This window comes from Dasypus novemcinctus, unplaced genomic scaffold (assembly GCF_030445035.2).
Source record: "Dasypus novemcinctus isolate mDasNov1 unplaced genomic scaffold, mDasNov1.1.hap2 scaffold_176, whole genome shotgun sequence".
NCBI classification, from domain to species: domain Eukaryota; kingdom Metazoa; phylum Chordata; class Mammalia; order Cingulata; family Dasypodidae; genus Dasypus; species Dasypus novemcinctus.
In genome coordinates, this window is record NW_026688163.1 from 502,642 (window position 1) to 528,741 (window position 26,100).

At 58.3% G+C, this 26,100-nt stretch overlaps 1 protein-coding gene across 1 annotated transcript in view; it reads left to right on the forward strand.

Moving 5' to 3' along the window:
- The first annotated feature begins 922 nt into the window (after window positions 1–922).
- TERT (telomerase reverse transcriptase) overlaps window positions 923–26,100 on the forward strand; it is a 39,322-nt gene continuing 14,144 nt past the window's right edge. The window contains exons 1-6 of the mRNA XM_058292645.1: window positions 923–1,141; window positions 1,316–2,729; window positions 8,107–8,302; window positions 11,477–11,657; window positions 12,366–12,545; window positions 12,829–12,987. Of these exons, the coding sequence (XP_058148628.1) occupies window positions 923–1,141; window positions 1,316–2,729; window positions 8,107–8,302; window positions 11,477–11,657; window positions 12,366–12,545; window positions 12,829–12,987 (2,349 nt within the window). The remainder of the gene's footprint in view (window positions 1,142–1,315; window positions 2,730–8,106; window positions 8,303–11,476; window positions 11,658–12,365; window positions 12,546–12,828; window positions 12,988–26,100) is intronic.

The following is a 26,100-nucleotide window of genomic DNA, read 5'->3' on the forward strand; positions in this document are numbered from 1 at the left end:
TCCCGGTCCTTTGCCAGGGAGCCTGCCAGCCTGCGAGTGGGGGGCTTTTCTTGGCGGGTTCCTGTTGGACCACAGTGCGGGGCTGGAAGCCAGGAGACAGAGTGGGGCGAGCACTGCTCTAGCCCCTGCCTGCCAGCAGCTCTGGGTGTCCTCCATGCCCAGCCAGGCCTGGCTGCGCCCTCCTCGCCCACCGCCAAAGGCGCCCTCCTGGCGCCGGGCCTTGCTCCCCCTCTGCAGGGTGCGCTCGCTTCCAGCACCTGCTCTGCGTGGCACCCTTCCCAGCAGCGCTGGATTTAAGCGCCCTTCACCTCCAGAGCGAGGCCTGCCTGCGGCCCGCTGCTTCCAACGTCCTTCTCCTTCTGCGCCCTCAGGACAGCCATCCGTCCCACGGGTGGAGGGTCCATCCAAGGAAAGGATGAGCAGAGGGACCCCCTCTCCAAGGGGTGCCGAATTCACCCAGTTCCCCAGGGACCCCACCACAAGGTCCCCAGGCCCGGCTAAGCCCGGAGCCTCTCCAAAGAGCGGCGCTCGCTGTGACCCCTGCCCCCCGCGGCGGCCTGGAGCTCAGGGCTGCCCGCCCCTGGGAGGGTCGTGGCCCCCACGCCCGGGTGCGCCCCCCAGTAGCTGCAGCACCAGGGCATGTCCCCGACCCGGTGCGCGCTTGGCCAGGTAGGTACCCCGGACCCCGCCCCTGCGCCCCGCCCCCTGCGCCCTGGCCCCGCCCCCTTCTCCGCGCCCCGCCCCCGGTCGGTCCCGCCCCTTCCTGCTGCGACCTGCTCCACGCGGCGCCGGTGGGAACCTGCACGGGACCTGCACGGGCGCCGGGTACCGCGATCGCGTGAGCACGTGGGGCCCTGGCTCTGCGCCAGAGCCCCCGCGCGCCGACCCCCGCGCCCCCCGCGCCCGGCGCGCCCGGCCCGCCATGCCGCGCGCCCCCCGGTGCCGGGCCGTGCGCGCTCTGCTGCGCGGGCGCTACCGCGAGGTGCTGCCGTTGGCGACATTCGCCCGGCGCCTGGGGCCCGAGGGCCGGCGACTGGTGCGGCGCGGGGACCCCGCGGCCTTCCGCGCGCTGGTGGCCCAGTGCCTGGTGTGCGTGCCCTGGGACGCGCGGCCGCTCCCCGCCGCCCCCTCCTTCCAGCAGGTGGGCTCCGGGCCCGCGTCGGGCTCGCGGGCGCGCAGGGGGCGGGCAGGTCGTGGGGACCAGAAGGCACCGCGCGCCCCGGGACCCCCGGCCCCCTCTCCCCCCGCCCTTCGTCGCGCCGCGGAGACCGAGCGCGGCGCCCGGGCCGCGCCTCAGCCCGCCTCCCGCCCGCAGGTGTCCTGCCTGAAGGAGCTGGTGGCCAGGGTGGTGCAGGGGCTGTGCGAGCGCGGCGGCAGGAACGTGCTGGCCTTCGGCTTCGCGCTGCTGGACGAGAGCCGCGGGGGGCCGCCCGAGGCCTTCACCACCAGCGTGCGCCGCTACCTCCCCAACACGGTGACCGAGACGCTGCGCGGCAGCGGCGCCTGGGGGCTGCTGCTGCGCCGCCTGGGCGACGACGTGCTGGTCCACCTGCTGGCGCGCTGCGCGCTCTACCTGCTGGTGGCCCCCAGCTGCGCCTACCAGGTGTGCGGCCCACCGCTCTACGAGCTCTGCGCCCCGCGGCCCCCGGTGCCCCCCGACCGCCCCGCCGCGCAAGCCACCAGCGGGACGGGCGCTCGCCCCAGATCCTCTGGCCCGGCCTCCCCTGGCAACGCCGGGGAGGTCATGTGGAGGGCTGGCGCAGCGGCAGTCACGGGCTTGAGGAGGCCTCGGCGCAACACGGGCGGGCAGCCTTCGGCCAAGAGATCCAGGGGCGACCCAGCACGGGTGTCCGAAGAGCTGGCATCCCGGGCCCACTCGGACAGGGCGCAAAGACAAAGCGACAGCGATGTCCACACCGTGACAGCCAGCCCCAGAGCTGCAGCGCGCACCACCTCTTCCGAGGGCGAGCGGCCGGGGACGCCGGGCTCATCCCCGCGGACCTGCAGCGCGCGCACCACCCGGGCCTCGTCCGCACGACGACCGCCGCCTGGTTCCCGGGGCGTGCAGCGGCCCCAAGTGTACGTGGAGACCCAGCGCTTCCTGTACGCCTCCGGGGCGCAGGAGCGGCTGCCGCGCGCCTTCCTGCTCAGCGCCCTGCCGGGCAGCCTGGCGGGGGCCAGCAGGCTCGTGCGCGCCGTCTTCCTGCGTCCCCTGCCGCCCGCCAGAGGGGCCCCCGCGAGGCCGCAGCGCCTGCCCCCGCGCTACTGGCGCATGCGGCCCCTGTTCCGGGAGCTGCTGGGCAACCACGCGCGGTGCCCCTACGGCGCGCTGCTGCGCTCGCACTGCCCGCTCAGGGGCTCGGCCACCTCAGCGGGGCGCCCGGGGTGCGCCCAGGCCGGGGAGGTGCCGCCGGGCGGGCCGGGCGTCGGGCCCCAGCAGGGTCCCTCGGGGCGGGCGGTGGTGGCTGCCCCCGGCGGGGACGCGGGCCGGCAGAGCTTGGTGCCGCTGCTGCGCCAGCACAGCAGCCCCTGGCAGGTGTACCGGTTTGTGCGGGCGTGTCTGCAGCGCCTGGTGCCCGCGGGCCTCTGGGGCTCCAGCCACAACAAGCGGCGCTTCCTGCGGAACGTGAAGAAGCTCGTCTCGCTGGGGAAGCACGCCCGGCTCTCGCTGCCCGCGCTCACGTGGAAGATGAGGGTGCAGGACTGCGCCTGGCTGCGCCGGAGGCCAGGTGGGAGGGCGTGGGGAGGGTGCCCGGTGGGAGGGTGCGGGCCGCGAGGGTGCCAGGTGGGAGGAGTCCGGGCGGGGAGAGTGTCAAGTGGGAGGGCGAAGGCCGGGAAGGTGCCAGGTGGGAGGAGTCCGGGCGGGGAGAGTGCCAGGTGGGAGGGCGAAGGCCGGGAAGGTGCCAGGTGGGAGGGCGTGGGCCGGGAGGGTGCCAGGTGGGAGGGCGCGGGCCGGGAGGGTGCCAGGTGGGAGGGCGCGGGCTGGGAGGGTGCCCGGGTGGGGAGGGTGCCCGGGTGGGGAGGGTGCCCAGGTGGGGAGGGTGCTGGGTGGAAGGGCTCAGGGCGGGGAGGGTGCCCAGAGGGGAGGGCACGGGGTGGGGAGGGTGCCAGGTGGGAGGGCACTGGGTGGGGAGGGCGTGGGGCGGGGAGGGTCCCCAGCTGTGGAGGGTGTGGGGTGGGGAGGGCACGGGGGGGTGGGCACAGCTGCTGGTAGAGATGCTGTGCCCGACTGAACTCACACGGGCTCAGGAGGGGAGCACTCAGGCCACCGTGGGCCGGGGTCCTCAGCCGCCCGCCTGGGGTGCACCACTGCTTCCAGCTGAGGCTGCGGGAGGGCCCCTCGGCTCTCATCGCCCCGCTTCGCCCACACCGTCCACCCATTCGTGGTCTCAGGCCGTCGGCCCTGGGGAGGGGCAGTGAGCAAACAGGACGGGGACGGCCAGTGGAGGAGGGCGGGAAGTGTCCAGAAGCTCTCCCGAGGGTGCCACAGGCCACTCCCGGCCCTTCTGGACTTCAGCGTTGCCCCATCCGGGTCGTGGGGTGGGGGATTTGGGAAGAGCAGCCCTCTCCGTGGGGGTGGGCAGGTCTGGCGTCCTGCCCCTTTGTTCTCTTGCTTTGATTTGAAGTTTCCCCCGGACCCTCCCTGTCCACACACCAACATCAGGGGCAGAGGCGCCTCCTTTTTAAATAACTTACTACCTTTTATTACTACATGATCACTTCATTTAGTAACAACCTATAAAAATGAAAGCACGTGCCCTGTGAGGCCCAGACCCGCTCCTTTCTGTCTTAATGATTTGCGTCGGTGAAGGTCCACGTTCTGGAGCCTCTTACGTCTTGAGAATGAACGACGGATAAAATCTGGTTGAACAACCAGCAGGAGTTTTCATCATAGCCGAGACCATTTTATAACGTAGCAACTCCATTTTCCTATTTTACGTAATGATTCTTGAGAACGCATTTTCGGACAACAAAACGCTCCGATGTGTCCATTGAGATCCTGCGGACTCCCGCCCTTATCGGATCCCGTCGTGGAGCGCCGGGAGCGCGCTGGCTCTGTGCCACGTGTCTAGGACCCTTGTTTCAGGGTCAAGAACTGATTCAGAAGACACAGCTTCTTTATGCAGCTCCTGACTCTTGGTCAGCGTGACCCCCTGCGCTGCTATAGTACAGGGCCCGTGCCCACTGTCGGCAGGTGCCCGCCCTCCTCGCCCGCCAACAAGCTTCGTTCCTGCCGTGGCCAGTGGCTTCTCTGTTTCCTGGCTGTTTGGTGCGCAGCGGCATCGGGTGCTCGACCCCGGAGGGTTAGGGAGCGAGGCGCTCCAGGTTCTTCCTCCGCTTCGTCCCGGTGGAGCTCACAGGTGCCTCGTCCCTGTGCTGGCAGACCTCCCAGCCTCGCCCAGGGCGGTGACTCCAAGCGCGTCTCCCCCGGGCAGCTGTGGGTGGACACACATCCTGACACGATGCTCCGACCCACCTGGCCCGCCCCGGCACGCGTCGCACTGAGCAGGTGGGGGAAGGCAGAGCCTGGGTCACCTGGCACGAGGGCTCCGCCAGGCCCACCCCCTCGGGCGAGCCGGGTCGCCGCACTCAGCAGCCTGTGCATGCGGAAGCGGCCGCCGCTGCCCCCAGGCTCTGGTACCAGGCTGAGTTCTCCGGGACCGTGACACTGCCCCAGCCAGCCCGTCGGTGAAGAGCTGCCGGTGATAATCGGCCGGGTGCTCTGGGCCTCTGCACGGCGCGTGCTGGTACATGTGCTCCACGTCCAGCGCCTCACGCGGCTTAGTGCGGCCGCTTGGCTCTCCCAGGGGAGCTGTGGCACCTCCAGCTGGAGCGTTCACACGGCCAGCTCGCGGAGGTGAAATGGACCCAGCAGCGTCCCACATGGGGCGCGTCAGTCGCCGGCTTGAGGCCGCAGGCGCTTGGGGAACGGCCTGCCCTGCCCTGCCGTGCTCGAGGGGCTCTGGGAGCTCCGCCCCGCCCCCTCCCTGGGAAGAGCTCCTGGGACAGGCCCCGCTGCTGCACTTCCCTGCACCCCAGAGTGCTGGGCGGGCTTTGCGCGGCAACCGAGGGCACGGCCAATGGCCACGGAAAGAGCGTGGGGGCCTGGGAGGCGCCACCTTGGTGGCAGCATGAAGTGCTCACCGGGCCACGCCGTGGTTGTGCCTGGACCACTGTATTTTCCCTGGCGAGAGCAGACCCTGGGGTGGTTTTGCCATTTGGTCAAAGACTGAAGACACGGCATGCTGGCCCCGAGGGGGACGCCTGAGGAGTCACCCGTGGAGCCACCTCTGCCTGCCCTGGCCGCCCCCGGGAACTGCCACAGACATGCCGGTGCACCCCAGAGACCCCGCCGGAAGCGGCCCGCGGTGGGCTGGGCGCCCTGCCAGGAGGTCCCGGGGCCGCTGGTTTTGGACCCTCATGCTGGCTCCTTCCACCTGCTCCTTGGGCCTTTGGGTTTTTGTAGAAGGAGAGTTTGGACCTGTGGCCACCCATCAGCCTCCCCGCCCTGCAGGTCTCTGGTTTTGGATGAGGCCACCGACTTGCTCCTCTGGAGCGCAGGAGTGTTCCCAGGGGGTGGACACAGTCACCCCAAAGTCACCAGCCCCCATGCTCGCGCCGTACCCCCCCATCTGCTCCTCTCCGCGCGGCCGCACCTGCCACACCAACTGCTGCATCGGGTGGACACACACCCAGGACAGCTTTGCTCCGAGGCTGCCTTTTCTGAGCACAGCTCTTCTCGGCCACCTCTTCCGTCCCTCTCCCTGCCAAGCCCACCAACACCCTCTGCCTCTCCGGTCCCCGTCCCCCCGGCCCCTGTTATTCTGCTGACCAGGCCCGACCGTGTCCACCACCGTGAGCTTGCCAGCTCTCGCCTTCCCTCCCCAGTCCACCAGCTGCTCGTCGCCAGCCGTGGGGGCCAGGCTGCCTGGTCTGTCAGCCCCTACTGCCCGGTGCTGCCAGAGCCATTGCAAAAATGCACGTCCTGGTGCTTTGGGCACCTCCCACTCAGCCATTTCCCCTGAGCCCGCTCCTCTCCTGCCCTTGGGCTGGCAGCGACTCTCTTACCTTGTTCTGGGCACGCACTGCTTCTTGCTCCAACAGCACACTTTTCCCGCCAGCACTGAGTGTGTCCCTCTCCTGTTCAAAGGCTCCTCCTACCTTCGGGGTGGTCTGTCTTGCAGCCTCGCCAGCCTCTTGGCTGTGTCTCGTTCATTTCACTAATTTCTCTCTAATGTTTATCTCCATTCTTTCACCCTGTTAGGGTCATTCTTTCATTCCTCTTCTTCAGTTCGATGCCTGGCTATAAGTTTACCTCTAAGTACTGCTTTAGCTGCACCCATGCTTTAATGTGTGTTATTTTTTATGTTGGCCAGTTCTGAGTTTCTCCTCATTTCTTTTATGATTTCATCTCTGATCAGCATGTTATTTAGATGTGTGTTTTTTTATTTTCCAAATGTATGGAATATTTTCAATGATCTTTCTGTCAATTTTTTAACTCAGTTTTGTACTGGTTAGAGAAAGTGGTCTGTATGAGACCAAGCATTTGAAATTTGTCCAGACTTGTTCCCTAACGTCGGGCAGGGGCAGTTTGCATAAAAGGCCACTGGGCAGTCAAGACCCTGCTGTTGGTTGCGAGGTCCTCCATCGAGCTCTCCTGTGCCGCTCGAGCTTCTGTGTCCTCAGAGGCACGGGAGGCCCTGTGAGGAGCGTCCCATTCCCCACTTGGGCTAGTCCCTTTAGTCTTTACATCCAGCAGTTCGCAGTTATTGTGATTAGAATTTTTTAGTGTTTTCAGAATTTTTATCTCCCTGGCAGATTCCTTACTTGGAAACGCTTCTCTGCGTCGCTCGTCTGCTTTCATTGCCCTCGGGCCGACGCACTGGCTGGAGCGCTGCCATCCGCCCCTTGTGCCATCCCTCGTCCCTTCATTTCCCCTTTTCCGAGCCTCTGAATTCGTCTGCCCCATCCGCCCTAGTAGCAGGACATGGCTGGGTTTTCTGTTCCTTTGGTAGAATCTGACCATCTTTGTTGTTGAAAAGGATTTCGTGTGTTTTCATTTCATGAGTAGAGTCATGTCTAGACGCACCTTTGACTGTCCTTTCAGCATGTCCTGCCCTTCCTTTCTCACCGCCCGTGGGTCGTGTGTGTTTTCTCATTGTCTGTTCTCATTCCGGGATTTCCCCCAGGGGCTTAGAAAGCATCTGCTCTGTTTCTGTTCTTGTAATGTCCCCGTGAGGTCTCCATATTTGCCCTGAACAGTCCGACGATGCGGCCTTACGTGAGCTCTGACCACTGCCCTCACTTCGCTGCCCTTTCCCTCACTTCTGTGCCCTTTCCCTCACTTCTCTGCCCTTTCCCTCACTTCTCTGCCCTTTCCCTCACTTCTCTGCCCTTTTCCCCCAGTTTCACTTTGCCTTGAGCTTTTTACTGAGCTAAGGGTTATTGTCATTTTCTATGTCGGACGTCTGTTTAGTTTTGCCCTTCCTTGCCCTTCTTCCCACTTTCCTTGCTCGCTGTTCTCTCACTGCCCAGAGGCGCCTTCTCGTGTTACGACGTCCGAGCAGTTTCTTAGTGAGGAGGCCCCGGTTTCCATCTGGGCCGTGGCCCCCTCGGCAGTGGAGAAGCCTCTGGGCTTCTCAGAACGTTTTCAGACACTGAATAAAACGCAGGGATGGCCGGGCAAATGGGTCTGCCGGCCGCGGCGCTGTGGGGGCCCCGCGGAGCCCGCACCCCCGAGAGCACGTGGGGCTGCCGCATCTGGAGCGTGCGTGGCTTTCTCCTTCTCACCCGTAAAATCCATCAGTGATGTAGCGCCAGCTGACCTGCCCAATAGAAAGACAATGTGGCCATGTATGTAATTTCAAATTTATTAGTAGGCACATGAAAAAGTACAAATGATGTATTTAGTGAAACTCAGCTTATCCAAGTTGCTGGCCTTACATAACCGATGTAAGCTTGCTGACAAGCTGTTTCACTCTCGTACACATATCGCCACGTGGACGCCTCGTGCCCGTGGCCTGTGGCGGCCACGCTGGGCGGCGTGATTCAGCGGTGAGGCTGCCAGCTGTGCCGTGACCGACTCCAGGGCTTCCCTCGTTTCAGGGAACCACACCGTCCCTGCCCCCGAGCACCGCCGGAGGGAGGAAATCCTGGCCACGTTCCTGCACTGGCTGGTGGACACGTATGTGGTCGAGCTGCTCAGGTCCTTTTTCTACGTCACCGAGACCATGTTCCAGAAGAACCGCCTTTTCTTCTATCGGAAGAGCGTCTGGAGCAAGCTGCAGAGCATTGGAATCAGGTAGTTGGGCGGGTGGCACGAGTGGTGAGAGGACACGCGGGTGTGGCCACGTTTCTGGAGGCGTGCCACGCGCCCCCTGTGCCTCGCTTGGCCCAGCCGCTGACCTTGGGCCCCGGCAGACCCTGTCCAGGGCCTGCCCACGGGGTCGCGCTCTCCCCGACAGCCTGGGGTCTCTGCGCAGAGGGGTTGCGCATACCCCGGAGTGCGAGGACTGTGAAGGGAAACGAGCGCCGACACCCCGTCGCTCCCCGGCCCTGCTTCACTGTCCCTTGTTGGTACGGGTCAGGTTTTGCCTCATTTTGTATGGAACAAAAAGGCCCTGCATCGTAAGATGATGAAATCGCCCCCGTGTGGACAGCTTCCCACAGGAAGTGCCAGGGCCGGAGTCTTCAGCCACGGAAGGCAGCCGAGGGGTGGTCGGAGGTGGGCTTTGGCCCTCACCGGCTCCTGGATTTTGTCTCAGCCGGTGTCCTAGGCGAGCCTGAAGGGCGGTGGCTAGGTGCTCGCTGGATTCGCACTCCAGTCTGGCAGCAGTGGGACCGCGAGCACTGACGGGCCCACTCTGACTGTGGTGTCTGTTCTGGGCCGACATGGCCTCTGAGCCTGGCTCTTGGAGGCCTGGCAGGACCTGTGGGCAGCGAGGTCAGACCTCCCCCGCTGCCCGCGAGTCGCCCCAGGCCCCACTGCCCCCAGACCCACTGGCTGGAGAGGGGCACCAGGCAGGCGCGTCCGCTGCAAGTCCCCGCCTGTGGCCGAGCCGGGAGAGGGCGGGGACCTCACGGTGGACTTGAGGAGCGAGCCACGTGCCCTGCCCGTGTCTGAAAGTGGCCCGGTGGCATGTCACCCCGAGGGCCGCGTGGACCCTTACTTGGGAAGTGTTTGGTTGAAGCGATGGCAGGAGCAGTGGGGGCGGCGTCCCCAAGACCGCCCTTAACGGGGCGTCGGGCCCCGCGGCCCTGACCGGTGGTGCCTGCCTCCTGTCACGGGGTCAAGCTTGCCCTGGACAAGACCCGCGCTGCCTGCCCAGCCTGGGGCACGGGCCCTGGCCTCGGTGCGGCTCTGCGGGCCCCCCTCCCCGCTGCCCTTAGCGCAGCCGGGGGAGGCCGAGAGGACTTGGCGACGGGGCTGGCTGTGTAGACCTCGAAGGCCACGGCGCTCACAGGAGATGCGTCTCGGCTGTGTGCTCCGAGCAGCCTTGCCTTCCACGTTCTGTGGATGGGAACGGGGGGCGTGTTCTAGTCAGCCGCTCAAGCAAATGCCACAAAACGATTTGTCTTAATAGCAGTTTATTCACTCACAGCCTTGAGCCACAAAAACGTCCCGCGCAGGACGTCATCGGGTGGTGCTTTCTCCATGAAGACCGGCTGCCGGCCGTGCTGGGCTCCTCGGCCGCGTGGCAAGGCACGTGGGCATCTGGTCTCTCCCTTCTCGTCCAGCCCCATTGCTTGAACTTCAGCTGATCCCGTATTAGCCAAAGCTGAAGCCACGCCCCGGAACTGTCGGTTGTTAAAGGGTGCTGATGTGGGGTGGACACCTACGGTTCCCAAGCCCTGCGGAGTCCAACCCGAGGTACTTTCTCGCCAAAGTCTGTTGCCACGTGATGAAGCGAGATGGCGGGCGACGTCTGCGAGGGTCCGGCCTCCCTCTCCCCTCACGGCCCCGTGGGCCCAGCCTCTTCTCCTCTCAGCTCGGGGCCGGGGGCTCATTTCCTTCCAGGCCTTCTCAGCTCAGGGCTCTGGGCTCTGCAGCTGCGAGCTCTCAGGCGAGTGGCTCAGCCCTCCCCCGGGCCCCAGCATCTGAACTATGTTCTGTCTCTGCCGTGTCCTGTGTCTGCTCTGCTCGTGTCACCTCGACTGAGCCTCCGTTTATACAGCCCACCGAGGGGCAGGGACGCAAACCGAGCCGCCCTACTGCTGTGGTTGAGTTGAAGCCTCATCTTGATTTAATAAAGCAGAAATGACACCTCTGAATCCGATGCGGTCAAGGGGACAGCCCGCCCAGAGGAACGGGCCAGGTTCAGACCTCCGTTTTGGAATTCGTGGACAGGATCCGGCTTCCCAGCTCCTGCTGTCTCCCTCCCTCAGCCTGAAGTTCATTTGCTAACCAAGGACCCGTCCTGAATGAGGTGGGCCACGCCTTCACGAAGTAGCCACGGCAGCTGGCCCTGCTCACCGTGGGTTCATGCCCGCGGGAATGGCCTGGGTTTGAGAACGTGTTTTTCTGGGGTACATGGCTCCCACACCACAGGGCCTTTCTGCAGACGGTTCCACCTGACCCTGGTCTGGTGCTGCCCTGGCGTCTGTAGCACCCAGGGCCGGGTGTCTGGGTGTGGCAGGCGGACGAGGACATGGCCCTGGTATCCGAGGTCGCCGTGGCCAGTGTGGCCCCCAGTGCCCCTGCATCTGAGTGCTGGCGCTCTGCCCAGTGTGCAGGGAGTGTGGAGGTCTGCGGCTTTCACCGGCCCCAGAAACAAGCACGTGCTCCGCTGATCCATTCCTGCAGGTGGGGCCTGTGTGGGTGTGGCCTTTCAATCAGGCGACTTCGGTGGGGCGTGGCCCAGGGCCAGCCTTGTCCTCCACTGGAGTCCCTTGTAAGAGGTGAATGCAGAGAGGGAGCCCAGAGACAGAAGCCACGGAAGCTGAGAGGAGGCCACGGAAGCCAAGATGAGAGGCCACAGAAGCCGACGGAAGCCAAGAGAGAAGCCCATAGAAACAAAGGGAGGAAGCCACAGAACCCACGAGCGGAGGCCATGGAAGCTGAGGGAGGAGGCCACGGAAGCCAAGAGAGGAGGCCACGGAAGCTGAGGGAGGAAGCCACGGAAGCTGAGAGGGGAAGCCACAGAAGCTGAGATCCATGGAAGCTGAGAGGGGAAGCCACGGAAACCAGGAAGTTGAAAGTGAGACCCAGAGCAGGGAGATGCCTCCACATGCCTTCCCACGTGAGCGGGCAGTCCATGGCGCCGGCGGCTGGTCTTTGGGGAGAGAGCACCGCCTGACGCCTTGAGTTGGGTGTGTGTCAGGACTGTGCGAGCGTAGGCTGCCGACCCCCGCCGTGAGAGCCAGCCCGTGCCTGGCCCGCTGCCCTCAGCAGCTTCCATGAGCGCCGTGGCCGTGCTCCTGGCGTTGTCCGCGAGGTTTCTCGGGGGGCGGCGTGCTCAGGCGCCCTCTGTTCCAGGCAGCACCTGGAGAAGGTGCGGCTGCGAGAGGTGTCGGAAGCGGAGGTCCGGCGGCGCCGCGCGGCCAGGCCGCCCCTGCTGACGTCAAAGCTGCGCTTCATCCCCAAGCCCAGCGGGCTGCGCCCCATCGTGAGCACAGACCACGTCCTGGGCGCCAGGGCGTTCCGCCGAGGAAGGAAGGTGACCGCGCTTCGTCCGTACTCGACCGCGTCGGCTCAAGCCCTGTGGGTGTCGGTGTAGACGGCGGCCGTGGTGGCCCAGGGGGCGCAGGGTGGGCGGGCAGCAGGCCCGCTGCTCCTGGGCCTGGAAAGGAGCTGGTGGGCGGTGCAGGCCCCGCAGCATCTCATGGCAGAGGCTCTGGGACCCCTCTGGCCGTGGCGTGGAGGACCCTGCGTGGCAGGCACGAGGGGGGCCGTGGGCAAAGGAGCCTGGCAGCTGCTGCCGCCAGCCTGCTGGGGCTCTGTGGAGCCTGCCGTGGCCTCGTCTCCGTGGCCCGTGGCCCCAGCGTTGTTGCCGTAAGAGCGCGTGGGGTGGCAGGCCACTCTGCTGGGGCCTGAATGCGTGAGGTGTGATGTTGGGGACCTCAGCAGGGCCTTCCCCGAAGGGCCCTGAGCCCGTTCGGCCTTACCCCAGGGCGTGGGCAAGGGACAGGCGGGGGCAGGCGGGGCTGCCGTGGGTTCCAGGGGTCGCCCGCAGCCCGTGGTAGCTGGCACCTGGGCCTGGGGGTGTGTGGGGCTGCCTGTCCGCCGTTCGCTGTTCCAGGCTCTTCCGGGGCTCAGGAATCTGGCGAGCTTGGGGGAGGGGAGCAGCCTCGGGTGGGGCCATCCTTGGGCGCTTCCTGGGCTCTGGCCACCCGACAGCGCTTCCCGGTTGCTTTGGGGGCTGCAGGCACGGCACGTCAGCGCGCAGCTCAAGAACCTGTTCAGCGTGCTGAACTACGAGCGGACGCTGCGGCCCGGCCTGCTGGGCGCCTCCGTGCTCGGCCTCGACGACGTCCACAGGGCCTGGCGGGCGTTCGCGCTGCGGGCGCGGGGCGGGGAGCCCCCTGCTGCCTTCTACTTCGTCAAGGTGGGGCCCGTGCCGCCCCCAAGCGCCTCTGCCCCGTCCTACCGGTGGTCGGGGGGCACCTGGTGCACTGGCGGGTCAGCCTGGGTGGGGGCGCCTGGTGAGACCCCCGGGCCGGGCGGTGTGTGGGGCTGGGCGGTGTGTGGGGCTGGCCATGGGGTTCCAGGTCTCCCCGGTCCTCCCGCGTCGGGGTCACCGGCAGGGTCAGCTGAGGTGGGTGCGGGTCTCCCGGTAAGCCTGTGGGGACACGGGGAGGGGTGTCAGCGTTAACCGAGGCCCCGCGCAGGTGGACGTGACGGGCGCCTACGACACCATCCCCCTCGGCAAGCTGGTGGACGTCATCGCCAGCATCATCAGGCCGCAGGAGAGCGTGTACTGCGTCAGGCGCTACGCCGTGGTCCAGGAGGCTGCCCGCGGACACCTGCGGAGGTCCTTCAAGAGACACGTGAGCGGGGGCCCGGCCTGGAGGGGTGTGTGTGGGGGCGTGTCCCTGGAAGGGCGTGTCTGAGGGGGCGTGTCCCTGGAGGGGTGTGCCTGGGCTGGGGCGTGTCTGAGGGGGCGTGTCCCTGGAGGGGCGTGTCTGGGCTGGGGCGTGTCTGAGGGGGCGTGTCCCTGGAGGGGCGTGTCTGGGCTGGGGCGTGTCTGAGGGGGCGTGTCCCTGGGGGGGTGTGTCTGGGCTGGGGGCATGTCCCTGGAGGGGCGTGTCCATGGTGGGCCTGGAGTGGCGTGTCTGAGCTGGGGGCATGTCTGAGTGGGTGTATCTCTGGTGGGGGCGTGTCCCTGGTGGGCCTGGAGGGGCGTGTCTGAGCTGGGGGCGTGTCCCCGGTGGGGTGTGTTCCTTGGCGGGCCTGGAGGGGTGTGTCCAAGTGGGCGAGTCCCTGGAGGGGCGTGTCCCTGGCAGGCCTGCCCGAGTTGGGGCATGTCCTGGTGGGGCGTGCCAGGCACCTGCAGTCCTCGGTCTCTCTCCTCAGGGCGCGGCCAGAGCGTCCCTGCAGTCCAGGGTTCTAGCCCCCGCCTGAGCGCTCTGTCCACGCCTGGGTCACTTGGCCGTCTGTGCCCCTGGCCCCCTTCCCAAGGCGCCCTGTGCCCTCCTGCTGTCCCCTTAGACTGCAGGGTCCTGGGGTCTGCAAAGCCAGGCTGGGCAGAAGCTGGCAGAGGCAGGGGGCGGGGACCGTCTGCTGAGCATGCTCTCGGAGGCGGCGTCTCCACATTGCATGTCACGGGAGCCTCACGTCCGGCCCGTGGCTGCGCCGAGGGTCCCAGGAGGGTTACCCACCCCTGCTGAGCACTGTGGGCCAAGCATGGAGAGGGTGCCAGGTGCTGTTGGCCGAGCAGGCCGTGGGCTGGGTGCTGTGGGCCAGATATCGTGGGCTCAGCCCTGGAGGCCGGGGCCTTGGGTGTGTGTGGGTGGACGACGTGGACTGGGCACTGTGGACAGGGCAATGTGGTCAAGTGGGCTGTGGGCTGTGTGCTGTGGCCTGGGTGGGCCGGGTGCCGTGGGCCATGTGCTGCGCTGGCTGAGGGAGGAGACCCGGCCGCGCTTGCCTGCTGAGAGCCCCAGCGCACCCGTCACCGGGTGGCCGGGAGGCTCAGGGGCCGCAGAGCGTCAGCCCTTCCCTTTCCCCAGGCCTGCCCGGCACGTGGCAGCGCGTCTGTCTTACAGCTGGTTGTGAGCACTTGTGTGTGCGAGGGCAGGCGCCAGGGCAGCCATGAGGAGCCCCCGAAGGGCCTGGGGGATTGGCAGGCAGTTTCGGGCAGCCCCTGGCGCACGCTGCCTGCTCACCTGCCAGCACTTTGCGGTGCCTCCTCACCTCCGTTGCTGTGTATGTCCTGATGCGAGGGTCGCTGGGTTCCTGTCTCTGGACACCTGGCGGCACCAACTGTGTAGGTGCAGGCAGCCCCTGCAGGCCCTGAGTCACCCCAAAAGGCCATTGCCCTTCTGACCAGTGTGTCCACGTGCTCCATGTCAGCCGGGCTGCCGGGCTGGGGCTGGTGCCCTCAGCTCAGTGTCGAGGTGCATTCATCGGACAGCCACGGCATGAGCTCCCTGCCCTTCTCAGCATGGGGCACCCCGTTATGAGAGCACCCCACAGTGCTGAGGCAGCACCCATCATCAGAGCACCCCACATTCTCATCGAGGCAGCCCCTCATTATGAGAGCACCCCAACTCTCCATTGAGACGGGGACCATTAAGAGAGCACCCCAGAGTAGCACTGAAGCAGCACCCCGTTATGGGAGCACCCCACAGTGCTGAGGCAGCACCCATCGCCAGAGCACCCCACATTCTCATCGAGGCAGCCCCTCATTATGAGAGCACCCCACACTCTCCATTGAGATGGGGACCATCAAGAGAGCACCCCAGAGTAGCACTGAGGTAGCACCCCGTTATGGGAGCACCCCACAGTGCTGAGGCAGCACCCATCACCAGAGCACCCCACATTCTCATCAAGGCAGCCCCTCATTACGAGAGCACCCCACACTCTCCATTGAGATGGGGACCATTAAGAGAGCACCCCAGAGTAGCACTGAGGCATCACCCCATTATGGGAGCACCCCACAGTCTCAAATCACCACCCCATTACAAGAGCACCCCCCGGTCTTCTCGAGGCAGCGCCCCCTCGTCAGGGCCCCCTCATCGGCACCCGCGTCCTCGTGGGCTCCGGTCCGGCCGTCGGTGTCTCTGTGACACGCCTGCCCGCGCAGCCGTCTGTCCTGGGCGGGGACTCGGGCTGGTGGCGCCACCCGGGCTCCTCTGTTTGGTGCCCGCAGGTCTCGCCAAAGCGCTTTCGACGTGGTCCTGCCGCCTGGCAGGTGCGCGCCCATGTCCTCTTCAGGCTGCGCTTTTAGCCCAGCGTGGGGCACTCTTGCCCCTGTGGCTCGCGCCTCCCGCCCCATGGCTGCGCCCGCCGTGGCCCCAGCGCTTGGAGGTGCCCGCCCTGCTCGGCCGGCTTCAAGGGTGGTTGTCGGAGGCTTTCCAAGCCCGGAGCGGGTGCTCCGTCAATGGCTGTGCCACCAGCGTCGCCTGCGTCCCCTTTCATGGCAGAGCCCAGCCTTGGCGGCCGCCGCCCCCGCCCAAGGGGCCTTCACCATGCTCAGGCGCCGCCGCGTCATCTCTGCTTTTCACTCCTGCACCTGAGACCAGGGTCTGTTTTGGGTTGAGTCCGTGCCTGGCGGGAAGCAGAGCCGGGGGGTTCACCTGCGTGGGGCCCCCGTGGCCCCTCTCCTTTCACTTCTGGAGCCACATGTCCCCGGATCTCAGGGGCACTTTGGGGTATGTGAGCAGAGCATGGTGGGGTCTCTGGGCGCTGTGCCCTGTTCTGCGCACTGTGCTTTCTGGCGCTTTCTGGCACGCCCGCCCCATCCTGGCCGCGCCTTCCCCAGGCCCCCGGCCGGGGCCTGGGCATTGCCCAGGTGAAGAGCAGCGGATCCGTTGCCATCAGGGCGAGCCCCCGGCCTGCACGGTGGCCCTGCCGCCTCCATCGCTGGGAGAGCTGTGCCACGAGGCCACCGCGAGCCGGGCACGGCGCTCCCTCCGTCACGCGCTTCGCTTCTGCTGCGCTTGGCAAGGCTGTGGCTCTCCTTGTCGGCTCTCCCGTCCCTTTTTTTATTCGTAGGATTGATGATTTCAATGCTATTGTAAAAGATACTTTTAAAAATTCCAGTGTGTGATCGTTGCTAGTAGATGAAAACCAAATTATTTTCTTGACCTTATATCTGAGACCACACTGAATCACTTAATTACAATGTTGGAAAGTTTTTTTTGGTGGGGGTGTTTTATGTGTGTGATCCTGTCATCTGTAAATTATAAGGTTACTTTCTTTCTTTGTTCCCAAACTTAGGGGGATTACTACTTCACCGTTAAGTATGACAGAAACTGAAACTGTTTTGTGGGCGCCCTTTATCTAATGAGGGATGCTTCTTATTTCTAGTTTACTGAGAAAGTTTTGTTATGAAATCCTGAATTTCTTTTTCTGAACTTCTATGGAGGTAGAAATGTTTCATTTCATTTTATTCTGTTTACATCAAGAACATTATTGTTCAGTATTAAACTGACCTTTTGTTGCTATAGATGAGGTGTGCATTTTCCTTTTTCAGATGATGGATTCTATTAGCTGGGGTTTCTTAGTATTTTGGCATCTAGGTTTAGAGAGATGGGTCTGATTTTCCTTCTTGCAATGGCATTGTCAGTTTTTGGTCTCAAGGTTCTGTTGCTTTTAAAAATGAGTTGGGACTGGTCCCTCTTTTTTATTCATAGGAAGAATTTGTGTAAATTGGCCCTTTTGACCAAGTCCTGTGAGGTGCAAAAGTGTTTAATTTTGAGGAGGTCCCATTTATCTGTTTTTTCTTTTGTCGCCTGCACTTTGGGTATAAGGCCACAGAAATAACCTACCACAAGGTCTTGAAGATGCTTTCCTACATTTTCTTCTCATAGTTTTATGTTCCTCGCCTTTATATCTGGGTCTTTGATCCATTTTCAGTTGATTCTTGTATAGGGAGTCAGAAAGGGTCTTCTTTCCTTCTTTTGATTATCGATATCCAGTTCACCCAGCACTGTTTGTTGAATAGACAGTTTTATCCTTTTATTTTTTAAAGATTTTTTCCCCCTCCCCTGCCCCCGCCCTGCTGTTTTTGCTTCTGTGTCCATTTGCTGTGTGATCTTCTGTATCTGTTTCTCTTTCTGTCTTCTCTTCCTGTCTTTCTCCTCTAGGATTCACTGGGATTCCATCCTGGGGACCTCTGACGTCGAGGGAGGTTCCCTGTCCCTTGCGCCACCTCAGTTCCTGGTCTCTGCTGCGCTTCACCTTGACTCTCCCCTTCGTCTTTCTTTCGTTGTGTCCTCATCTTGCTGCGTGCCTCCTTGCGTGGGCACTGGCTCAGCGCCCGGGCACTGGCCCGCTGTGCTGGCACTCGCGTGGGTACTTGGCTCACCACACGGGCACTCGCGCGGGCACTCAGCTCGCTGCATGGGCACGGGCTCGCTGCGCAGGCACGTTTTTCTCTTCTTTTTTGCCAGAAGGCCCCAGGGATTGAACCTCGGCCTTCACAAATGGTAGGAGGAGGCCTTATGACTTGAGCCACAGCCACTTCCAGACGGTTTTGTCCTATTAACACGGACTTGGTAGGTTTGTCAAAAACCAGTTGACTGTAGAGGTGAAGGTTTATTTCTGGACTCTCAATTCTGTTCTGCTGATTGATGTGTCTATTTTTATGCTGGTACCATGCTGTTTTGACCACTGTGACTTTGGAATATGGTTCAAGGTCAGGCAGTGAAATTCCTCCCGTGTCACTCTTGAGTTTTTCTTTTTTAGGATGCTTTTGGCTATTCAGGTGTACTTTCCCTTCCAAATGAATGTGGTAGTTGCCTTTTCTAGTTCTGTAAAGTAGGCTGTTGGATTTTGATTGCTATTGCATTGAATCTAAATCAGTTTAGATAGGCTTGACATCTTCACTATATTTTGTCTTCCAATCCATGAACATGGAATGTTTTTCCATTTGTTTAGGTCTTCATTGATTTCTTTTAGCATTGCTATGTAGTTTTCTGAATATAGGTCTTGTACTTCTTTGGTTAAATTTTTTTTGTCTTTATTTTTTTAATGTTACATTAAAAAAACACGAGGTCCCCATTAACCCCACACCCCCATCACCCCACTCCTCCCCCCATAACAACAACCTTCTTTGGATAAATTGATTCCTAGGTATTTCAGTCTTTTTGTTGCTATCGTAAATGGAATTTTTTCCCTGAGTTTCTCTTCAGATTGTTCAGTACTCATGTACAGAAACATTTCTGATTTTTGTGTGTTCATCTTATATTCTGCCACTTTGCTGAACTTTCATTAGCTCAAGTACCTTTGTTGTAGACATTTCAGAATTTTCTAAATATAGGATCTTGTCAACTGCAAATAGTGAGAGTTTTACTTCCTCTTTTCCTATTTGGATGCTTTTTTTTCCCTTGTCCAGTTGCTCCAGCTAGAACTTTTAGCACAATGCTGAGTAACAGTGGTGACAGTGGGCGTCCTTGCCTTGTTCCTGATCTTACAGGGAAAGCGTTCCGCCTTTCCGCATGGAGCACAGTGTTGGCTGTGGGTTTTTCATATACATCCTTGATCATATTGAATAATTTTCCTTCTGTTCCTATCTTTTGAAGGGCTTTTATCAAGAAAGGATGCTGAATTTTGTGGAATATCTTTTTTGTGCCAATCAAGATTGTGTAGTCCAATTTTTTGTTGCTGTTGTTTTGAAGTACCAAAACCAGGGGTTGAACCCGGGGCCTCACGTGGGAAACAAATGCTTAATCCCTGAGCCACAGCAGCTCCCCAGATCACGTGTTTTTTTTCCCTTCAATTTGTTAACGTCCTGTATTACATTAATTGATTTTCTTATATTGAACCACTTTTGCATACCAGGAATAAATCCCACTCAGTAGTGGGGTCTAAGTCTTTTGATATGCTGTTGGATCCTATTTGCAAGTATTGTGTTGAGAGTTTTTGCATCTATGTTCATTGGAGAGATTGGTCTGTAATTTCACTTTTCTTGTAGTATCTTTATCTGGTTTATTAGGGTGATGTTAGTTTCATAGAATGTGTTGGGTTATTTCCCCTCCTCTTCCATATTTTTGGAAGTGTTTGAACAGGATTGGTGTTAATTCTTTGCACAATGCTTGGTAGACTTCACCTGTGAAGCCATCTGGTCCTGGACTTTTCTTTGCTGGGAGATTTCAGGCGACTGATTCAATCTCTTTAAAGGTGATTGGTTTGTTAAGTTCTTATATTTCGTGTAGCATCAGTGTAGGCTGTTTGTGCATTTCTAGGAATTTGTCTATTTCATCTAGGTTGTCTTGTTTGTTGATATACGGTTTCTCATAATATCCTCTTTTTTTTTTTAAGATTTATTTTTTATGTATTTTTCTCCCCTTCCCCCCCCCCCCCAGTTGTCTGCTCTCTGTGTCCATTCGCTGTGTGCTCTTCTGTGACTGCTTCTATCCTTATCAGCAGCACAGGAATCTGTGTTTCTTTTTGTTGTGTCATCTCGTTGTGTCAGCTCTGTGTGTGCAGCGCCATTCCTGGGCAGGCTGCACTTTCTTTCATGCTGGGCAGCTCTCCTTATGGGGTGCACTCCTTGTGCATGGGGCTCCCCTACACAGGGGACACCCCTGCGTGGCACGGCACTCCTTGCGCGCATCAACACTGTGCATGGGCCAGCTCCACGTGGGTCAAGGAGGCCCAGGGTTTGAACCATGGACCTCCCATGTGGTAAGCGGATGCCCTATCCATTGGGCCAAGTTCACTTCCCTCATAATATCCTCTTATCCTTTTTATTTCTGTGGGGTCATTCATAACTTCCCCCCTTTCATTTCTGATTGTATTTATTTGCATCTTCTCTTTTTTCTTTGTTAGTCTAGCTAGGGGTTTGTCAATTTTTTTTATCTTTTTAAAGAACCAGCTTTTGGGTTTGTTGATTTTCTCTATTGTTTTTTGTTCTCAATTTCATTTATTTCTGCTCTAATCTTTAATATTTCTTTCCTTCTCCTTGCTTTGGGAATGGTTTCTTGTTCTTTTTCTAGTTCCTCCAGTTCAATTTTATCTTTGATTTTAGCTCTTACTCTTTTTTTAATATAGGTATTTAGGGCCTATATTAAATTTCCCTCTCAGCACTGCCTTTGCTGTATCCTGTAAGTTTTGATAAGTTGTGTTACATTTCATTTGTCTCATGTATTTACTGATTTCACTTACAGTTTCTTCTTTGACTCACTAATTATTTTGGAGCGTGTTGTTCAGCCTCATATTTGCGAATTTACCTCTTTCCCAGCTGTTACTGATTTCCAGTTTCTTTCCATCATGATCTGAGAAGGTGCTTTGTATAATTTTTTTTTTTAATTTTTATTGAGACCTGCTTTGTGACCTAACATCTAGTCTAACCTGGAAAAAGACCCGTGAGTACTTGAGAAGAATGTATAAACTGCCGAGTTGGGGTGCAACTTTCTGTACATGTTTGTTAGGTCTAACTCGTTTACCATATTGTTCAAGTTCTCTGTTTCCTTGTTGGTCTTCTGTCTAGTGTTTCCATCTAATGATGTGGGTGGGGTGTCGAAGTCGCCAACTATTATTTTAGATATGTCTCTTTCTTCAGTTTTGCCAGAGTTTGCCTTGTGCAATTTGGGGCAGCCTGGTTAGGTGCATAGAATTTTTTTTTTTTTTTTTTAGGTACCTGGGGCTGGGGATTGAACCCAGGGCCTTATATGTGGGAATCTGGCGCTCAGCTGGCACTCAACCACTAAGCCACATTGATTTCCCTGCATTGGTTTTCTTTTCTTTTTTTTTTTTTTTCCTAGGAGGCACTGGGAACCGAACCCAGGACCTCCTGGGCAGGAAGCAAGCACTCAACCATTTGAGCCACATCTGCTCCCCAGGTGCATAGATATTCAGTGCTGTTATTTCTTCCTGGTGAAATGTCCCTTTTATTAATATATAATGGCCTTCGTATTTCTTACAACTTTAGCATTAAAAGTCTATGTTGTCCAATGTTAGCATAGCTACCCCTGCTGTACTCTGGTTTCTGTTTGCGTGGAGTATCTTTTACCAGCCTTTCACTTTCAGTCCAGTTTGTATCCCTGGGTCTAAGGTGAGTCTCTTGTAGGCAGCATATGGATGACTAGTGGTTTTTTATCCATTTTGTCAGACTGTATCTTTTTATTTTTATTTTTATTTTTTTTGTGGTACTGGGAATTGAATCCGGGACCTTGAACATGGGAAGCAAATGCTCAAACCACTGAGCTACACCCACTTCCCAGCCTGTATCTTTTGATTGGGGAGTTTAATCTGTTTACCTTCAATGTTATTACTGTAAATGCACTATTTGCTTCCACCATTTTATTCTTTGGTTTTCATACGTCATACTTATTTTTGTTTGTCTTTTTATTCTTTTGGTTATCCTTTTTGCTATTGTTTCTCCTATACTCTCCGGAGAGTATAGGAGAGTTTCCTGCAAAGGTGGCGGAGAATTTCCTGCAAAGGTGGATTCTTTTTTATGAACTTTCTTAGTTTCTGTTTGTGAATATTTTAAACTCACCTTCATATTTGAAGGACAATTTTGCTGGATATAGAATTTTCATCTGGCAGAGTTTTTCATTCAGTATCCTAATTGTATCATACCACTGTCTCCTCATCGCCACGGTTTCTGATGAGAAATCTATACTACATCTTACTGGGCATCCCTTGTTTGTAATGGTTTGCTTCTCCCTTGCTGCTCTGAGAATTTTATCTTTGATGTTTGACATTCTGAATAGTGTTTGTCTTGGAGTAGGTCTATTCAGAGTTATTCTGATTGGGATACGCTGTGCCTTATGGACATTGTAAGGTCATTTCTTTCATGAGAGTTGAGAAATTTTCAGCCATTATTTCCTCACATACTCTTTCTGCCCCTTTTCCTTTCTCTTCTCCCTCTGTGATTCCCAAGACATGTATGTTACTGTGTTTTGTGTTATTATTCAACTCTCTGAGCCCCTGCTTCATTTTTTCCATTCTTTCCTCTCTCTGTTCTTCTCCCTCTTCAATTTCAGTTCATCTGTCTTTTGCATTACTTATTCTTCCTTCTGTCATTTTGAGTCTGCTGTTGTATGCCTGTAATGTGTTTTTTTTAATTATTTATTTTTTAAAATTACATTAAAAAAATATGAGATCCCATTCAACCCCACCACCCCCACCCCCCACTCCCCCCATAGCAACACTCTCTCCCATCATCGTGACACATCCATTGCACCTGGTAAGTACATCTCTGAGCATCACTGCACCCCATAGTCAATGGTCCACATCATAGCCCACACTCTCCCACGTTCCATCCAGTGGGCCCTGGGGGGATCTACAATGTCCCGTAATTGTCTGTGAAGCACCACCCAGGACATCTCCTCGTCCCGAAAACGCCTCCACATCTCATCTCTTCCTCCCATTCCCCAAACCCAGCAGCCACCATGGCTACCCTTCCCACACCCATTCCACATTTTCTCTGTGGACATTGGATTGGTTGTGTCCATTGCACATCTATGTCAAGTGGGGGCTTAGATTCCACATGGATACTGGATGCACTCCTACTGCTTTCAGTTGTAGGCACTCTAGGCTCCATGGTGTGGTGGTTGACATTCTTCAACTCCATGTTAGCTGAGTGGGGTAAGTCCAATAAATCAAAGTGTAGGAGCTGAAGTCTGTTGAGGCTCTGGGCCTGGGTGTCATATTATCAGTCCAGAGATTCAAATCCTCTAAATATATCTAAAACCCCAGCACCAACTACAATTCCAATAAAGTAGCATGCAAGTCTTGTGAAAAGAGATCCCCTCTGAGTCCAATTCCATCACGCAGAAACACCAGCTCCAAAGAAGGGCCATCTGCCATGGCAGTGAACCCCATCTGCCATGACCATAGAACCCGTGGGTCTCTTTATTCCTCAAAAGCACCAATACCTGGGGTTGTATCTACTTTATCTGTCTCTCAGACTCTGCTCAGTTGTGCTTAAGGGGATTCCTTCTGACAACCTCCAGACTCTTTTTTAGAGACTCATAGCCTTATATTCTCATTTCTCCTTTCCATTTCCCCCTTACATTAGGTCAAACAGCATTTTGAAGTCATGTTATTATATGTAGACAGGGATATTCTGCTGATCCATGTTGAACCTTTAATTCAAGGTCATTTTCTAGTTGCATCTTCAGCTGGTATGTCGTAGTGATCCCTCGGTGCCAGGGAGGCTCATCCCCGGGTGTCATGTCCCACGCTGGGGGGAATGCACTGCATCTACATGCTGAGTTTGGCTGTGAGAATGGCCACATTTGAGTAACATGAAGGCTGTCAGGAGGAAACTCCCAGGCACAGTGCTGCTGTAGGCCTTATTCTTATTGCAGGTGTATAGGCTCAAAAGCATAGCCATTAGTATCAGGAGCCCACTGTTGGGCCCTCCTTCCTTCCTGGTTCTTGCCATTGCACCTGGGGGACTGTAATGTGTTTTTTATCTCACCTATCTTGTCTTTCATTCCCATGAGCTCTGTTACTTTTCTATTCAGGTTTTCAGATTCTTCTCTGTGCTCACTCAGTGTCTTCTTGATGTCCTTTTTTCTCTTTAGCCATATTGTCTTTCAACTTATTAATTTGATTTTGGAAATTCGTGTGCATGTCCTGGATTAGTTACCTCGAGCCCTGTGTCTGGGCCACTTCTCCCCTTTCCTTAGTTGGCTTGTCATTTTTGTTGATGTCTAGGCCAACAATTTACTCTGCTGTTCAATTTCTCTCTTTCCTAAGGGTTTAGTGGCAGGAGGCTGTGTTGCTGCCACGCTCTGATTCTTGGTTCAGCCTGTCCTGGGCCTTTGGGATTGCCTCTGCATGTTGCTCACATCTGGGCCCTGGACGCAGTAATGGTGCAGACCCGCCTCCCGGGCCTTGGGGGGAGGCTGGAAAGGCTGGGAAAGCCTCTTAGGTTTAATTTTCTCACGTGCACTTCCTCGGCCAGCCGGCAGTGGTGCTCTCTGGCAGCCCTCTCGGTCAGTGCCTGGCCGGAGTGTGCTGGCTGCGTGGACAGGCTCCCCGTGATGGAGGAGCTGCCTGGGGCCAGGAGCCTTGTGCTCAGGCTTCCCCAGGGGCCGCTGGCAGCCTTGGCTGGCGGCCCCTTCCCTTGTTTTTATTTGGGAAATGACTCCACGCCCTTCCTGGTCAGTGGCGAGGCCGGGTCTCTGGTCGCCCGAGCCTGAGAATTCACACGTCTGTGGGGCAGGGGCGCGGCAGGGGTGGCCGCAGCTTTTCCACAGTTTGCCGCTGCAGTTCTGCCTGTCTGGGCGGCGCCCAGCCTTCCCCTGGGCTCCTAGACTTTTACCTTCCCAGTCTGTCCCTGCCTGTCCTCCTGCTGTTTTTCTGGGAGAGAAGGGAGGCCCATGTCTTTCTAGTCCACCGTCTTCCTGGAAGTCCTCTTCATGTTTATTGTTTCTCAAGCTATTTATTTTAAAATACTTTCAAACTTACAGGACACTTGCAAAAATAATTCAAAACCCACATGGAGAACTCCAGTATATCCCACCCCAAATACACAGAGCCACAGATTTTAACATTTTGCCACATTTGCCCTTCCTTCTTCCCTCCCTCCCCCCTCCCTCCCTTCTATCTATCTATCTGTCTGTCTATTGATCTATAATCTATCAATCTATCAATCTGTCGTTTAGCTAGTTATCATTTTATGTTTATTTTTGAATCCTGATACCTCGATTCCAAGCCCACCTGTGGTTTGTCTTTCGTTTCTGCTGGTGGTTTTGGTCATTTGGGCCTTGTCATTTTTTGAGCTTGTCTTGTTATTTTTGTGTTATGTGCTGGAATTTGCAAGTCAACCAGTCTACACAGAGCACTTGTACGTGATGGGACGTCCCACTGAGAGCGTGCGGCTGTGTCCCATGCTGGCATTTGGGTGGTGGGTGGTGGACGCTGGCTCTGAGAGGCTCGGGTTTAGTCTGTGCAGGGCTGGTCCAGTTCAGAGCTGACCTTACCCTGGGGTGGGCCCCTCCCTGGGGGTGTAGCCCCCTGGTCTCACCTGGGGGCCAGGTGTGCTGCCCAGTGCCCCCTTCGAGGGGCTGGAACTCAGCCCCAGGTGCCTGGTGAGCCCATGCGTGGCCGTGGCCTGCGGCTGTACCGGGGGTCTCCTGAAGCCCTTGCTGGCACGCAGAGCCCGGGGCCGCTGTCTCCCCAGTGCCATCCTCCCGGGACCCAGCCCCACACCCCAGCTGCATCGGAGCCTGAGCTCCAGCTGCTTTCTTCTCAGGCTCCACTTACCTGCGTGTGATCTGAAAGTGCCTGGGAGAAATCGGGGTGCATGCAGGGCACCCGGCTGTGCCCTGCCCTGATGTCTGCCCACGTGTGTGCCTCTTGGTGTCCTCAGCTGCAGCTCCTGCATTCATCCGGTGCCAATGGTGTACAGGCGGCCCATGCCAGGAACGATGTCCTATGTTTCTGCGGGTCATGTCTTGTCCCGAGCGCCTTGCACCTGCCCTGCCCCAGTGGGGCTGCCCCTCGGGCCTGTGGAGTCTGCCTGGCCTGCCTCCTGCAGGAGCCGATTTCCACCTGCTCTACCCCTGGTTTGGGGAGGGACGGAATGCGTCCATGTCCACCCACGCTTGCTCTCTTCCAGGCGTCCACCTTCCAGACCTTGAGTCCACCCATGCTCGCTCTCTTCCAGGCGTCCACCTTCCGGGACCTTGTGTCCACGTCCACCCACACTCGCTCTATTCCAGGCATCCACCTTCCAGGACCTTGAGTACACCCACACTCGTTCTCTTCCAGGTGTCCGCCTTCCAGGACCTTGTGTCCACGTCCACCCACACTCGCTCTCTTCCAGGCGTCCACCTTCCGGGACCTTGAGTCCACCCACACTCGCTCTCTTCCAGGTTCCACCTTCCAGGACCTTGTGTCCACGTCCACCCACACTCGCTCTATTCCAGGCATCCACCTTCCAGGACCTTGAGTACACCCACACTCGCTCTCTTCCAGGCGTCCACCTTCCAGGACCTTGAGTCCACCCACACTCGCTCTCTTCCAGGTTC